General features: G+C 40.7%; 1 protein-coding gene across 5 annotated transcripts in view; it reads right to left on the bottom strand.

Moving 5' to 3' along the window:
• ATM (ATM serine/threonine kinase) overlaps positions 1-17222 on the bottom strand; it is a 128947-nt gene that overhangs the window by 38688 nt on the left and 73037 nt on the right. For all 5 annotated transcript variants that reach the window (XM_042958873.1, XM_042958872.1, XM_042958875.1 and 2 more), the window contains 8 exons: positions 16842-16983; positions 13407-13583; positions 11292-11469; positions 8694-8781; positions 6834-6989; positions 3348-3435; positions 650-738; positions 448-550 (listed from right to left, as the gene is read on the bottom strand). In XM_042958873.1, the coding sequence (XP_042814807.1) occupies positions 448-550; positions 650-738; positions 3348-3435; positions 6834-6989; positions 8694-8781; positions 11292-11469; positions 13407-13583; positions 16842-16983 (1021 nt within the window). The remainder of the gene's footprint in view (positions 1-447; positions 551-649; positions 739-3347; positions 3436-6833; positions 6990-8693; positions 8782-11291; positions 11470-13406; positions 13584-16841; positions 16984-17222) is intronic.

Genomic DNA, 17222 nt, shown 5'->3' with positions numbered 1-17222 from the left:
CTCTCTCAAAAATAAACATTAAAAAACAACAAAACATGAGAAGTAACTTTCACAACACCATCACTGAAAATCCCCAAGTACCATTTCCTTTGCTCTCCCCGAAACATAAAGACAGAGACTGAAGCCCGACTGAGGGGCGCCAGCCAGCAGCACAGATGACAGCCTCCGGACCACCTGACATACAGACTACGAGCAAGAGTTTACGTGAGGCTTTCCACGGAAAGGACGTAATCCACGACCTGCCACGCTGCGTGCTGGCGAGAAATGTCTTCTGCTGGCTAACAAGACTGTGATCAACAAACCCACACCATCTTTCAGGTCAGCGACCCTCTGGGTTTTGACCCCAATGCCTGTGTCCAGAGTTTACGTGGCCGGCTGAAGACGCCACCCGTGTACTGAAATCCCCTCACGCGACACGGGACTTCACCAGAGCAGAAGAGAACTCACCTGGATGATTCCTGCCTGGCGGGTGGATGAGGAGATTGCCGACTCAAGGTCATATGTCACCAGGGCTTTCCCCCACATGGCTTCATGCTCGTACGTTCGCAGCCTGTAATTACAGATTTCCAAGGTACCTCTGAGTTCTACCTGCGTGTGGCTCCTTCACAGACAGAATTACCATCCCGCCATCCAGAAGCACGGGTTTTACCTGGTAAGGGGCTGGAGCATCTTCCCCCCACCACAGCCGTACAGGCTATCTGGCTCTCCGATACTTCTATAGATTTCTAAGAGCAGATCCTAAAAACGGGGCAGCAACAAAAATTGGAGATGGGAAAAATACCACTTTATGAATTCAACAAACTGGAAATTGTATCATTACCAACATGTCTCCCAACTACACATTATTCTCATAAACGTAAAAGATAGTGATATGGAAATGTAGACCAAAGATGTGAATCGGCAACACAACAAACAGATCCCAGACAACAGAATGGCTCCCTGAAAAGAACTGATCACAATTTCATGCATTAAATAAGAAATCAACCCCAATTTATCAGGCTTTCAGACACATGCATAAGTAATCATTTAAATAAAAACAAAGAATCCTATCAACAGCTAAAAATGGACACAGGAAAATGACATCTGCAAAGTCTGACTCTTGGAAACTGAATGTAGTAAAAATAAAGGTCATGAACTTTTCTTTCAAAGAAAACTCAAAACTGAATTATGTTACAATTGGTAAAACACAGCAAGGATAAAGAAGCAGCCTGATGACTCCAATCTTTGTTGTAAAATGTACACAGAATGGATTCTGTTTAAAACCATCTCAGTAAAATAAAAATGAAAACAGAAAGACAACAGAAGATTGGAAAAACTAGAAACCTCTGCACAGAAAACCAATCAAGCAATTTTACTGCTTAATGGTGCTTGCTCTGGGAAATATTTACTAAATACAACTTCATGGATACTGGCATAAGTCTGTAATTCTAATTCTTTTTTTTTTTGTTACTGTTTATTTATTCTTGATAGCACAAGTGTGAGTTGGGGAGGGGCAGAGAGAGAGGGGGAGACAGAATCCAAAGCAGGCTCCAGGCTCTGAGCCATCAACACAGAGCCCAACGCAGGGCTCAAACCCACGAACTGTAAGAACATGACCTGAGCTGAAGTCGGACACTCAACCGACTGAGCCTCCCAGGCGCCCCTGCAGTTTGAATTCTAATTAAACTGTTTCTATTCATGAATGTGAAATTGAGCCCTTGGTGCTGGAATGTTCAGTACCCAGCTTAGCGCAGTAGCCAGCCTAGCACAGAAAATACTGCAAAAACTCAGCAAAAGAGGGTAAAACTATCAAAAAGCACAAATGGAAAAGAGAAAGGAGAATGGGATCAACAGTAGAGAACATACAAGATGCCAGGAGAGGCTGACGGTGCTAAGGGTTAGTGAAACATCAGAGAAGATGCTGAAAGGAAGGCGACCCCCACGCTAGTAACACAAAGTTCACAGGGCCCACGAGCAAGTGCTGCTTCTGGGAGGAGGTTAGTCTTTCACAAGTCCAGCTGTTAAGGAAAAAGAGGCCAGAAAGGGTGACAGAAGAGAGAAATGACTTATTTTTATTTTTTTTAATATTTATTTATTTTTGAGAGAGAGAGAGAGAGAGACAGAGACAGAGAGAGACAGAGAGTGAGCTGGACAGGGGCAGACAGGGAGACACAGAATCCAAAGCAGGCTCCAGGCTCTGAGCTGTCAGCAGAGAACCCGACGCAGGGCTTGAACCCACAGATTGCGAGATCATGACCTGCCGAAGTCGGACGCTTAACCAATTGAGCCAACCAGGCACCCCGGAAATGACTTTATTTTTAAGTAGGCTCCATGCCCAAAGTGGGGCCTGATCCCATGACCCTGAGATCAACAGTCACGAGCTCTACCAACTGAGCCAGCCACGCGCCCCTGCAGGGGAATGACTTGAACAGAAGTGGGACAACGTCTGGACACCTCCAGAGGGAGCAGAGCACAGTGAAGAGTAACTGCTCTGAGAAAGAACTCATAAACAACGAAGCACAGGAAGGACTGTGTTGACTAGAAGGAGAAAGTGTTTCTCCACTTTAACAACAGGAAAGGTTACACTGAGCGATGCAGGGGGATTTCGTGTTTGATGGGGAGATGTGCTGGGACTTCGTCTCTACCTCCCCGGTTTTCTTCGAGAAGCAGGAGGCAAGCTACAAGCAAAAGGGAAGAGACCAAGTGGAGAGGTAGAAACGGTCATTTCAGAGGACTGAGCCGACCAAAGAAATTCAGCGAGAATGGCCAACTTAGGAGTAGGCATGAAGAGATTTATAGAAGGGGTTCCTGGGGGGCTCAGTCGGTTAAGTGTCCAATTCTTTGTTTCAGCTCAGGTCACGACCTCATAGTTCATGGGATCGAGCCCTATGTTGGGCTCTGCACTGACGGTATGGAGCCTGTTTGGGATTCTCTCTCTTTCTCTAAATACATAAACATTAAAAAAAATTTATAGAAGGAATCGGCCCTGCGATGTGACATACAGTAAACAAGTAAACAAATGAATATCTGATTACAAATGTTAAATTCTATAAAGAAAAAAAACAGGCTACTGTGGCAGAAAAATCTGTATGAGATGGGTGGTTTTACTTCCAAGTGTCAGATGAAGGAACTCAAGGTTGGAAAGGGGGAGTGATCTGCACAAGATTTTACAAGCAGCAGGGTCAGGATCAGAACTCAACTCTGTCCACCCCGAGGCCTAACGTTCAAACCGTGAGCTTACGTACAGGACACTCAGCCCAAACAGTAACGTCAGTCTGAAAATCAAATGACGTCTCTAGCATCTCTATAATAAAATAATAATACAAAATAAATAGTATCACAAATAATAAGGTCTCTGTAATATTTACCTGTAAACTTATTCCAGTTTCTTCTTTACTTTTTTCACTCAAACTAGAAATCGTTGTATTTTGGCTTGCTTCTTCAAACATAAGGCTTCTGTTTGTCACAAGAGCACATCTTTTAATGAAAATATACTATTGTGAAGCTTACTAACACACACTATAGCCTTGAATGAGAAAAACTAACCAAGATCACAGATAAAACATAATGAACCATTCATACTTTAAAATGTAATATGACTCACACCTAGAATGGAAAAAATTTGTGAATATTAATTCTTCTCATGATTATCAAATATTAATGACAATCTCATAGACAGGAAGGCCATAAGTCAAACTGCGCTTATTTATAGGGCCAGGCCTGTTTAAAAATAAATGCTCTCCAATTTATAATGTTCTGTCAGGGGTTTTACCCGAAGTTCAACCTCATTAATAATCACGGGCACACAAGACCACACCGAGACACCACATAACAAGCGATAAATCGGTAAAAATTAGGAAGTGTGATAATACTAAGTGTTCACAAAGAGGGGCATGGATGGGATCCACCCACCCAAGGTTATAAAACCACTAAGTGACAGGAAGAAGACAGAGATCTGGGTACCCCAAGGCCTCAGCTTTCAGCCCTGCACGTACATACACGATATTCAGTCCCATCAGTTAATTTCAACTCCCAAGTCATGTCAGCTATAAAGTTGGTGACAATAATTATCCCATGTATAAAATCAATAGTAACCTAAGTGGGAGTGCCTCTGTTATTACTTATCAATTGAGTCCTGTTTGGCTCCCTCCTTCAAATGTAAGGCTTTCTACGGATCCACTCCCACAACTCCATTTCTGACAAGTATGCAAATGGCTGTGACCACTTTCAGAAACAATCTGGCACTATCTTGACAAGGCTGAACTTCTGCATCCCCTGCAGCCCAGTAGTTTTCCCCTTAGACACAGATCCTGAACCAGGGAAGGAGGAAACGAATCGTGGTGCACCGCCCCCCGCTGGGACACGCAGTGGCAGTGACAAAGTACTGACCACAGCAACACACGACATAGATAAATCTTACAAAGATACCGAATGGAAAAACAAGTTCTAGAAAAGCACACACATAATTTGTCATGAAGCTCAAAAATGAGGAAAACTAAACTATATTTATGTATTCATACTCCTAGGATAAAAACAGCACCTATAAGAATGAACACAAAACACGAGCTCACATTCACCTCCCGGAGGGAAGACAGAGGGATGGGACAGAGGAGACTGCTGCCTGACAGAAGAGTAGCGACAACATCCAATTTATGTGTAGCTATTACATCTATTTTCCTTATTGGCAGGTCATGCAGAAGACAGTTTTCAGAGGAGAAATTTGGAGAGCAGGGGAGACAGTACTAGAGGTTGTAACTTTGTCCGTCTAAGGCTGTAATTAATCCAGGAAAAACAGAGCCGCCAGGACCTGGCAGACGCTGCCTCAAGTACCAGTGACACTCACATAACCGAGGTCGCGAATGAACACCTTTGGTCTAAATCTGTTTGAGGGAGTTTTACACTTCTTTCTGAAAAATTATGGACACTAGCTTTGAAATCTCGTATGTTCTCAGGAGCAAGTTAACAAACAAAACTTTATGGTACCTGACTGAGTCACTGAAGAAAACCAGCGTTCCCTACCCTCCGTCAAGCTCATCCCTCTGTCTGCCCTTCCTGTCCCATCAGGCACTTGGGGAAAAAATCAAAAATCAAAACCAAACTGTTAAAGCAAATTGCAAGCCTTCTCTGTCAAGGACTTGTTCCTAAAGTTAACCAAATCAAAATCCGGGCCTCCTGCTCGTTAAACAATTCTGCAAAAGTTTGCCAAAATCTATCCCATCACCTATCTACAAATTAAGGTGATTTTATTTACACTCATAGACGAGTGGTGCCTGGGTGGCTCAGTCTGTTAAGCGTCCGACTTCGGCTCAGGTCATGATCTCGCAGTTGTTGAGTTGGAGCCCCATGTCAGGCTGTGTGCTGACGGCTCAGAGCCCGGAGCCTGCTTCGGATTCTGTGCCTCCCTCTCCCTCTCAGCCCCTCCCCCACTCATGCTCGGTCTCTCAAAAATAAATGAACATTATACTACTAGACAAGTGTATTCACTCCCAATTAGAAGAAATACTAATTAGAAGGAAATACACAATGAAACCAAGATACTGAAACACATTCAGATCATAATTACTACTGCCAAGTATGTAGACCCTGACTCAAATGTTAAGTCTCTAAGAATGGGCAATGATCCATTTCTTACTGATATTTAACGAACATAACTGTCTTCATACAGTCTATAGTGATGATGAACCAATTACATATTATACATAGTATCTACATATCATAGATTTTTGTTTTCATTTGAAAAGGAGAAACTAAATACCAAACCAAAGACTTAAGAAATCAGTCCAAGTAACTCATTTATTTATGTTTGGACGAGGATCTGAATTCTGGCTCCTGGTTTTCCACAGTCTAAAAATCACACTGTTTCCAGCTTAAGGACAGTCCAAGGTAGAAATCATTAAGTAGCAAGCATGAGAAATATAGCAACATATTATATCTTTGCCATTGCAATTCTGTAATAGCAGTGATTCTGTGGTGGGAGAATGAGGCTAAGAAGAAAAATAAACACTAGGCTACTTCAATTTTTTTTTTTTCAACGTTTTTTATTTATTTTTGGGAGAGAGAGAGACAGAGCATGAACGGGGGAGGGGCAGAGAGAGAGGGAGACACAGAATCGGAAACAGGCTCCAGGCTCCGAGCCATCAGCCCAGAGCCTGACGCGGGGCTCGAACTCACGGACCGCGAGATCGTGACCTGGCTGAAGTCGGACGCTTAACCGACTGCGCCACCCAGGCGCCCCAACACTAGGCTACTTCAAATGAGTAAGATCTCACGAGTGCAGCTGGGATAATACAGTGTGCATTCTCTACTCTTTAACCTCCTTGCTTTCTTGTTTTTCACTAAGATCTAGGACAACACCTATTCAACTCCTATTAGAATTCTAACTCAGAGGAAAAGTTAATTAAGTTGGTAGAAATACAGGTAGATAGCAAAGTAATGAAAGTAATTGAGTCACAGAAAGAAATCAGTACATTACTTTATAATAAACAAGGAAAATGGACCTTGAACAAGCTGGGGGATTAGTGGTAAAAGTAATTTCACTAAAATCAAGCAATCACTCAATCATCTGAAAACTATTTATTGATCACTTCTATTAAATTCCCAATGCTACCGCTATGGGGAACAGAGAGATGAATAAGGAGTTTGCTATCTAGAATTTATACAATTCTTAAGGAATAAACATCTGTTTTATTTCAGAGCAGAATTATTTATATCTTTTAAAATATTATTTCACTTTAATAGAAAACTTCTATCTAAAATGTCTTTTAAATGGGGGAATGGGAGCAAAATAAAATACATACCTTTACTGAAACAATGTCAACACTGATTTTAAAAGCCAAGTGTCTAAATTCCATTACCTTTTCTCCTGGTCATCTGTGCTTTTCTTATCTGCATAAATTTCTGCGTAGAGCAATGCTGTAAAGTGAGCAGCACAAGACTGAGCCACCTTAGCAACCTCCAGGTAATTCAACTCCAGCCAGAAAGCATCATCAAAAACGGTTCCTAAGGAAGGTCTAAGGAAAAACTTAACATCAAGTCATGTCCATTTCTTTAACTTCAATATCAAAAGAAGAGTATGCTGATATAGAACACAATGGTAGCAAGCGTTAAAAAGGAAATTAGATTCAAATAGCCAAAAACCGCATGTCCCCAACATACAGCTGTAAACATGTTAACATACTACGGCTGAAGAGCCCTATCTGACCCCTTTCGGATCACAAACCCCGTACGGAATCTGAGGAAAGCTACGGATCATCAGAGCTCATACAAATTTGGGGTTCACACCTACCTTCCATCAAGGGGTCTATGGACTCCAGGCTAAGGGTAGGCTGCACAGAATACCCAATAACACCTACAAAAATCTTTTTTAAAAAGTGGCCAATTTAATGGAAATACTGTTTCTTCAAAACACAAGTACATGTTTTTCCTAATGCAGTCCGTTTTCTCTTTGTTTTTTCGCCTAAGTTACTTAATAAAAACCTTCTGGGAGTAACAGTGGGTCACAATCGGAAGCAATCATCTATCTCTTTTAAAACCAGCATTATAAATGAAATGCGACAAGGTAGTGGGTAACAACACTGGTTTTAGGCCAGCATATGGCCTGGTTCAAGTCCGGTTGGACCACCCACTACAAGATATATCACCTTCAACAACTTCAATTCTGAAGGTTTAATTTTCTCATTTGTAAAACCGGGGAACAAGAGCCATCTTCCACGGAATTTGCAATGATTAAATAACACGTATCAGGCTGATGAATACATCGCCTGTCACAGAGCTGACGCTTAACTGTAGCTACGGAGGGGCACCTGGGTGGCTCAGTCGGTTGAACGGGGAGCCTGCTTGGGATTTTCTCTCTCCCTCTCTCTCTGCTCCTCCCCTGCTCCCACTTGCCCTCTCTCTCCCCACCTGTGCCCCTCCCCCACTTGCACATGCTCTCTCTCTAAAATAAAAAACAAAACCACCAAAAAACAAAACCACCAAAAAACAAACCCTGTGGCTGAGGAACCTGAAGTTCAGAGATCACAAAGCTTCTAAGCACCAGAATCGGACATAAATTGAGGTCCTTTACACTCCTTTGTTCTGTTCATATTCTCTCAAGGAATCTTCCGTACGGCCTATTTAGAATGAAAACTAAATGTGAAGAATGTTTACCTCTTCCAAGGACTGGAATGTCAACACCACTCTACCTTGATGACGAATCTGCATTGAACGATTCAGAGGTGAAACGGACTCCCAGCCCCAAGAAATAACATGCTTCTGGCTACAGCTACAGCTTTTTATGGGCTTTCTCAGGAAAGGATCTCTACGCGGCAATATAGCGTATCGGTAACTTTCTAATTGGAAACATACTGAAACCCTAACATTTCTAAGAGCGGTGTGGGATGGTATGCGGGAGACAAAGAGGAATTCATTTGAAAACGTAAAGGCATTTAGGGATTTTGCACTCCTCCCCTACTCTCCTTCCCGCCCTTCGTCAACCACTGCCGCCACCAGCATACACGCACAGAAGACGCCACTTCCTACCTATCCAAGCTGCAGGCCTGATTTAACCAAAGTGCCACCTGAATATGGGTTATTTCAAGAAGATAGAAGCATCACACAAAGTACTTACAGCACCTTGGAAAGAGCACCACCTCAGAGAACGTGACAATGCAGCCGGCAGTAACAAGTGACCCTTCTAAGTCCCCAAACCCCAAAAGCCATGTTCACTCCATTACCTCCTTTGTCTCCTCATGTAGTCCACAACAGCAAGCATGGTCCTCTGCGACTTTTTATCCACACAGCATCGGAAAAAGTGCTCTGAGTCTGACAAAGAAAGACAGCTCCCCTTAGTCTGGGCAGACTTGCTTAAGGGCATCCTTCCTTCTGGGCGTGCGTCTGTCTCCCTCTACACTCTAAGCTTCTGGTGGGCAGTCACCTGGCATAAAACTGGTTCTTAATAAGTATGAATCGATAAGAACTTAATGGCATTTCTTACTCTTTTACAAGAAACTGTGCTTATTAACGAAACTGAGAATTTAATTACAATTTATATTTTATTTCTGAAGGGGGCTAATTCACTGGCTCAGTAAATACTTACCGAGGATCTTTTATGTACTGGGCAGTTGGGATACAACTCTGAATAAGAGAGACTGTTTCTGTGCACACAGAAGTCACTGGCTTTTGCCTGAGAGTCTCACCTCTGTGTGATGAGGATGTGACAGGGAAGTGGAGAGTGGACAGGCACAAAGGATGGAACCTAATCTAAACGAGGAAAGGCTCACAGAGAAAGGGGTATCCGATGGAAGAGTGGCAGACAGTGTCCCAGGCAAGAGAAACCACCACCTACGGCGGCTGCAACAGGAACTCACTGTAAGAATTTCAGTTGTGCTGACAGCAGCAAGGATGCTGGGGGCAGACACAGAGGGACTAGCAGGATTTATAACACAGAAGTGGCAGGACCTGGCAGTCGGGTGAACATGACAGAGGTCTAAGTGGGTGCCCTTCACTGACGAGGTGCATGGTCGGAGAGGCCGAGGGGAGGGGATAGGAGGAAGATGGCAAGTTTACTCTGGAGAAGTGAGTCCAAGGTGCACGGGACACAGTCAAGTGAGGTCAGGGAGACTTACAGACATCAGATCTGATGGAAATGTGTATTTGCTTTCCTTGTAAACAACAGAATTCTACAGGTGAAATTTAAATTGTCATTTATGGTCACAGATACTGGCACTTTACACAGAGATAAAATAAAATGGGCAGATTTCTACCAACGAATGGTGATAGGACACATATACATATATACACATGTATGTATATAGGATAAATATGAAAACAATTATCATGTTCATGATAAGGAACTGCCAGGTCATCACAAGCAATGATTACATTAAAGTTGGTAATAAAATCGTCTTCAGCAGAACTCTAAATTATTTTAATATTTAAAGTTTAAACGCTTACTGGTAATTGAATCACTTACACCATATTTCCCAAGTTAAGGACAGGAGACACAGTTTAGTTTGCAAAGTCTCTACGAGAATTATTTCATGAATTTCATTCCAATAATCTGAAGAAAATTCATGTAAGCATGTTTTGGGTCATTTACATGACAATGTATAATCTACTCAGACCACAGAGTGAGCTTCCAGGTCTACGTTTATAGTTAGATTATTTCACATGGTAAGGGTGTAATTGCTATCAACGAAGAACTACGTGAAACATAAGCCTAAGTGACACCTCAGTCGTGTCGAAGGTTTTAGCAGTAAAGAGGGAAACGAGTGGGACAAGTCACAGCTTCTGCCAAAGTGACTAGAACTGTATCAAGACTGGGAAGAGCAAGTCAGTTGCAGCAAAACAGAACGTACATCGGTCCTTCTCTTAGAACTGCACTGGTGTCCAGTACACCAAGTGAATTTGCACCTGGTTTTGTGTTTGCACATAAAATACATTAATGACACATGTTAAAGACAGTAAGTTACCATTACAGATTTGTGATTCGTTCTGCCTTTATTTAATCTTAGGTTTGAAAACCTGACCCAGAAGAAGCCCTCAACTATGTGCATATATATATATATTATGTGTGTGTATGTATATATATATATATATATATATATATATATATATATATATGTATTATATACCCCCCATAATACAGTGCTCCTGTTCCCGGTGGAATTTCTCCCACTATAAGCTCTACCATGGGAAATACTTATTATAAAGCATGAAAAGAAAGGAGGTTATGTGAGCAAATGAAGTATAATCTAATTTTTGTTTGCAAAAACCCCAAGGATATGTACCACATGTGAATGGTTGTTATCCTTGATCATGGAATTATGGGCAACTTAATTTTTTAATTTCTGCTCATTTCTATTTTCCACAATAAATATTTGGTAATAAAAAGGGTTGTTTTCAAACAAATGAGTCAGGGCCAGAGCTTTAGCATGAACATTTCATCATCTTTCCAACATGGTACTCCTAACATTTGCTTGCATTTATTAGCCTGCTTTTTCCACTGCTAGACTGTAGGGCGTCTTCTCTGTGTGGCTAAGGTCCGTGCCAAGCCTAGTGCCTGACACACACCGAATGCTCAGTTAGTTGCTCCCTTATTAAGAGCCACAACTTCCTGAGGGAGTACTGTGCATCAAGTGTTATCCCAGGTGCTTTATATGTCATCTCATTGAAAACTGGCTACAACCTTCATCTCCATTCTACAGATGAGGAAATAGTATTTAGATGCTATGGAATTAAGCCAATAAAGCATCCTGAAGGGATTCAAACAAATCCACCTTTCCCTAGAACTGAGAACTTAAAGTATAAATGCTAGAAATTGAACAGAATACCTGAATCCAAATTTGCAGGGGTTGTGGATCGGCTCGTTTGTGAGGAGTGTCTGAAACAGTTAGTGAAAAATCCCTGAATGTGTGTAGACAGCAGAGTTCTCCATGATTCATTTGTATCTTGGAGTAAAATATCATGAATCAAGTATGGAAGCACAGTCTGACAAAAGTCAGTTTTCACCTAAAATATACAAGCATATCAAATCAAGAGTTTGAGTGAAAATAATGTACTTAAAATTTTCATCCATTACTGGCATATTAGACTTAAAAAAAAAAAAAAAAGATCAATCTGCCATGAACTCAACGTACCTCTAAAACACAATCAAAATACATTTTCAGGCAGTGCTTAAACAAATCAAACTAATCTAGAGTATCTATGTCAAACATATGTGTCAATTACATGACAACTGTTCATTTCCGACCTGGGCCACCTGCATGCAATGAAACAGGATACTGCTTACAAGTGAAATTATTAGGTCACTACAGCAAATAAAATTTCACTGTTGACAAGTGTTACTAATAACAAGCAGCTTTCAGGGCACCTAGATAGCTCAGTCGGTTAAGTGTCCGACTTTGGCTCAGGCCATGATTTCATGGTTCGTGAGTTCGAGCCCCACATTGGGCTCTTTGCTGACAGCTCAGAGCCTGGAGCCTGTTTCAGATTCTGTGTCTCCCTCTCTCTCTGCCCCTCCCCTGTTCACGCTCTGTCTCTCTCTGTCTCAAAAATAAATAAACGTTAAAAAAAAAATTAAAATAAATAAATCAACATTAAAAAAATTAGAAAAAATAAAGCAGCTTTCTAATTTGTTATAAAGGAAAATGGGGATTGAAGTTAAAGAAAAAAGCTGGAAAGCTGATGTTTGTACATTTTCTACACTCAGTGAAAAGCTACAACAGTCATGTTAAAATGTTTATTATTTTAATAAACTCCAATTTATGGGTATATGATGTGGGTACTTGTTTGTGATCTACTCCAAGGTATAGATAAGTACTTTAATACCCGTGGTACACTGAAACAGCATACAACCTTATGTTTGTCAAGGCACTCTCTTCATTACTCATCACATACTACACACACAAAACAAATGTGTACCAAATGCACACTTTATCTTTTCCTTTTAGACTAAAGACAAATCAAAATGGCAGTTTTAGAAATAAAGAATTTAAGGAATTTGGAGCTGGGGTGTTGTCTCTATGTATATTTGGAATATTTTATCTTGTGACCCAAAGTCAGGACTTTATAAAAAATCTCAGATATGTTCACTAATGGGAAATGCGATGTGTGTGTGTGTCCAGGGTTATCACCATGCTGACTTAGCACAAATGCTACGTAGTAATGCAGAGAGTGTGAGAATTTATTCACTGCCAACAATTTTTCTGTAGAAGTAAGGACCGTTTTTTAAATTGCTTTCAATCAGGGCACTTTACCCAAATACTCATTTCTCTATCAGTACTTTGAACTGGCAGATGTCTGAACTAGTCAGATACTCTGTTTTCACACTGCTATTGGATCATGCAGCTTTTGAAGCCTTAGAGCATCATGATATTGTACTGTTTGGCACACTTGATAAAAGCACACAAAGTTGGTGTTTAATTGGGTATGTACCTTTACCCTCTATTGAAATAAACTGTACTGTACCTTCAAAAATAAAAGAGCAATGCTAACTGCTACCCTAGTTCTTTTTCTCACTCAAGAAAGTATATACCAGGGAAAGAGAATCACAAACACCTTAAAAAAAAAAAGTAAACTAACAACAAAGCAGGAGACTTTTGGTTCATATAAATAATTTACAACCATCCGTATCTTAACTATCATTAGTGGCACCCTTTAGAGCTCATCTAGGAGGTAGCTAGCCCACAGCAGAAACCGATCGCACAAAGTTATAGCTAAATATTTAAACACGCCCGTGCAATGGGTTCCCAAAGGCCGAGCGCGGGCACTGCTCCATGGAGGTGACGCTCCACGGAGATGATGCGAGTACCACAGATCTGCAGACCAGAATCGTGTACACAGAAGCCGAACGGGACGTGACCAGCCAAGAAAGCTATTAAGAGAAGGCTCAAATAAAAACAGCAAAGGTAGGAAGGGAGTAATTAAGTCAGACTAACTAATCTTACTTCACACATCGGCTTTAATAATTGAAGAATTTCACTCTTTGTGCCTCCACTATCCAAAAATGCACAAGTCAGCCTCTTTATCCAACTGTCATGATTTCCACTTTGAGGAGTCCACAGGCTCGTATCATCCAGGCCTTCTAAAGGACTTTCTTTGTCCAGTCTGGGTACTTCTAAAAACTAGAAAGAAAACAGTCAACACATGTAAGTAAGGCAATTAGAAATACATTCTATCTTTCTTATGCAGAACAAATATCCAGACATAAACGAATCTGTTTCCAAACCAAACTACAGTTAAAACAAAATCTGGAAGCAATGGGTACATTTTAAAATTAAAATACATTTATGTTTACATGAATGGCAGAGTGGTATGCCAAAAAGTTACTGGTCTACACAGCAGGATGCATGAGTTCGAACCTCAGCTCACTAGTGTGTTATATGAATCACAAACTCTCTGCAGCACCTGTCTTGTGGACAGAACCAGTCAGGGTCCACCACACAGAACTGATTTCAAGATTAAATCAGTTCTCAAAATGTTAAAACTACAGTGTTTTATAGCTTAGATGACTGGTTTTATTAATACTTTATATTACCAGTAATTTCACTGAGACCGAAACTGTATTGATGATCTATTAAAAAGACTATTACAATAATGGGTATATGTCCTCAAGTTAATTTGGTGAAAATTCTACTGTGTATTTCCCAGGTGCTTTATGAAAAGAAAACACTAAAGAGGAAAGTTTAGACTAAAGAGAAGGAAGAGTTCTTATGTATTTACTTTCAGAACCTTGCAATGGTTATTACCGTGGACAAAGGAGAAATCTATAGGTCATCTTAGATTTCACTACAGATGGTGTTTTTTTTTTTTTACTATGTAATTTATTGTCAAATTGGTTTCCATACAACACTCAGTGCTCATCCCAACAGGTGCCCTCCTCAATGACCATCACCCACTTTCCCCTCTCCCCCACCCCACATCTGCCCTTACTTTGTTCTCAGTATTTAAGAGTCTTTCACGGTTTGCCTTCCTCTCTCTCTGTAATTTTTTTCCCCTTCCCCTCCCCCATGGTCTTCTGTTAAGTTTCTCAGGATCCACTTAAGAGTGAAAACATGGTTTCTGTCTTTTCTCTGACTGACTTATTTCCCTTAGCATAATACCCTCCAGTTCCATCCACGTTGCTGCAAATGGCCAGATTTCACTCTTTCTCATTGCCAAGTAGTATTCCATTGTACATATAAACCACTTCTTCTTTATCCACTCATCAGGTGATGGACATTTGGGCTCTTTCCATAATTTGGCTATTGTTGAAAGTGCTGCTATAAACATTGGGGTACAAGTGCCCCTATGCGTCAGCACTCCTGTATCCCTTGGGTAAATTCCTAGCAGTGCTATTCCTGGGTCGTAGGGTAGTTCTATTTTCAATTTTTTGAGGAACCTCCATACTGTTCTCCAGAGCGGCTGCACCAGTTTGCATTCCCACCAACAGTGCAAGAGGGTTCCCGTTTCTCCACATCCTCACCAGCATCTATAGTCTCCTCATTTGTTCATTTTAGCCACTCTGACTGGTGTGAGGTGGTATCTCAGTGTGGCTTTTATATTTCCCTGAAGATGAATGACGTTGAGCATCTTTTCATGTGTCTGTTGGTCATTTGGATGTCTTCTTTAGAAAAGCGTCTATTCATGTCATCTGCCCATTTCTTCACTGGATTATTTTTTTTCAGGTGTGAGTTTGGTGAGTTCTTTATAGATTTCGGATACCAGCCCTTTATCCAATAAGTTGTTTGCAAATATCTTTTCCCATTCCATGGTTGCCTTTTAGTTTTGTTGATTGTTTCCTTTGCAGTGCAGCTTTTTATCTTCATGAGGTCCCAATAGTTCATTTTCACTTTTAATTCCCTTGCAAGTGGAGAGATGTGTTGAGTAAGAAATTGCTGCAGCTGAGGTCAAAGAGGTTGTTGTCTGTTTTCTCCTCTAGGGTTTTGATGGTTTTCTGTCTCCCATTCAGGTCCTTCATCCATTTTGAGTTTATTTTTGTGAATGGTGTAAGAAAGTGGTCTAGTTTCATTCTTCTGCATGTTGCTGTCCAGTTCTCCCAGCACCATTTGTTAAAAAGACTGTCTTTTTGTCATTGGATATTCTTTCTTGCTTTGCCAAAGATTTGTTGGGCATACATTTATGGGTCCAGTTCTGGGTTCTCTATTCTATTCCACTGGTCTATGTGTCTGTTTTTGTGCCAATACCATACTGTCTTGATGATTACAGCTTTGTAGTAAAGGCTGAAGTCTGGGATTGTGATGCCTCCTGCTTTGGTTTTCTTCTTCAGTATTACTTTGGCTATTTGGGGACTTTTGTGGGCTCCATACAAATTTTAGGATTGTGTCTTCTAGCTTTGAGAAGAATGCTGATGCAATTTTGATTGGGATTACACTGAATGTGTAGATTGCTTTGAATAGTATTGACATTTTAACAATATTTATTCTTCCAATCCAGAAGCGTGGAATATTTTTCCATTTGTGTCTTCTTCAATTTCCTTCATAACCTTTCTATGGTTTTCAGCATACAGGTCTTTTACATCTTTGGTTAGATTTATTCCTAGATATTTTATGGTTCTTGGTGCAATTGTAAATGGGATCCGTTTCTTTATTTCTCTTTCCGTTGCTTCATTATTGGTGTATAAAAATGCAACCAATTACTGTACATTGATTTTGTACCCTGTAACTTTGCTGAATTAATGTATCAGTTGTAGCAGACTTTTGGTGGAGTCTGTTGGGTTTTCCATGTAGAGAATCATGTCATTTGTGAAAAGTGAAAGTTGGACTTCTTCTTTACCAGTTTGGATGCCTTTTATTTCATTTTGTTGTCTGACTGAGGATGCTAGGGCTTCCAACACTACGTTAAACAAGAGTGGTGAGAGTGGACATCCCTGTCGTGTTCCTGATCTCAGGAGGAAAGCTCTCCCAGGGAGAGAGGGGGAAGTTTTTCCCTAGTGAGGATGATATTAGCTGTGGGCCTTTCATATATGGCTTTTATGATGTTTAAGTATGTTCCTTCTATCCCGAAGGACGGTGCTATTTTAACTTCCTTCGGGAATAAACTGTTGCTTGTGGCACAATACCTACACTACACACCACACCCAACACCAAGGGCTTTCGAGGGATCAACGTAAGGGTTTTCTACTCCTAAGAAAAAAGGCCTATCACTAAGAACTCCTCCTATCCCCTGCGTCAATCTGAAGTTGAGCTTTCTATCTCTCAACTATTCCACACTGCTAAAATTAAAAACAAATCCCCTGGATTCAAGAAGTACAGTTGGAATTACTTATGAGAAAGGTTAAACGTTAGTATAATGCTACTTAAGAAACTTGACAGTCATATCTCACAGCACATACAACTGTTCTAGACAGTGTGTATTCAATAAACATTCACTATTTGACAGACCTTTTTTCTCGATGTTCTAAAAGGCTGTAGATAGATCAGCATGGGATCAGTTGTCGTCTTATAAATCTCCCAGAAAGTATGTCCAGTCTTTGTGGCTAAGATGCTTTTCAAACAGGTAACAGCAGCTGATCGCACTTTGACACTGAAAAACATACATAATTCAAATGCCTATAAAGTATATCAACTATGGTCATGAATCAACCTCGAATAAAAAATTTAAGTAAATTTACATTACAGCTGGCCCTTGAATAATACAGGAGTTAGGAGTGCTGATCCCTCCACAGTCGAAAATTTGCATAAAAATCTTGACTCCCCCAACACTTAACCACTAACAACCTGCTATTGACCAGAAGCCTTACTGATAACATAAACAGTCAATTA

This window comes from Panthera tigris, chromosome D1 (genome assembly GCF_018350195.1).
Source record: "Panthera tigris isolate Pti1 chromosome D1, P.tigris_Pti1_mat1.1, whole genome shotgun sequence".
NCBI lineage: Eukaryota > Metazoa > Chordata > Mammalia > Carnivora > Felidae > Panthera > Panthera tigris.
This window is presented reverse-complemented; position numbering and strand designations above follow the sequence as displayed.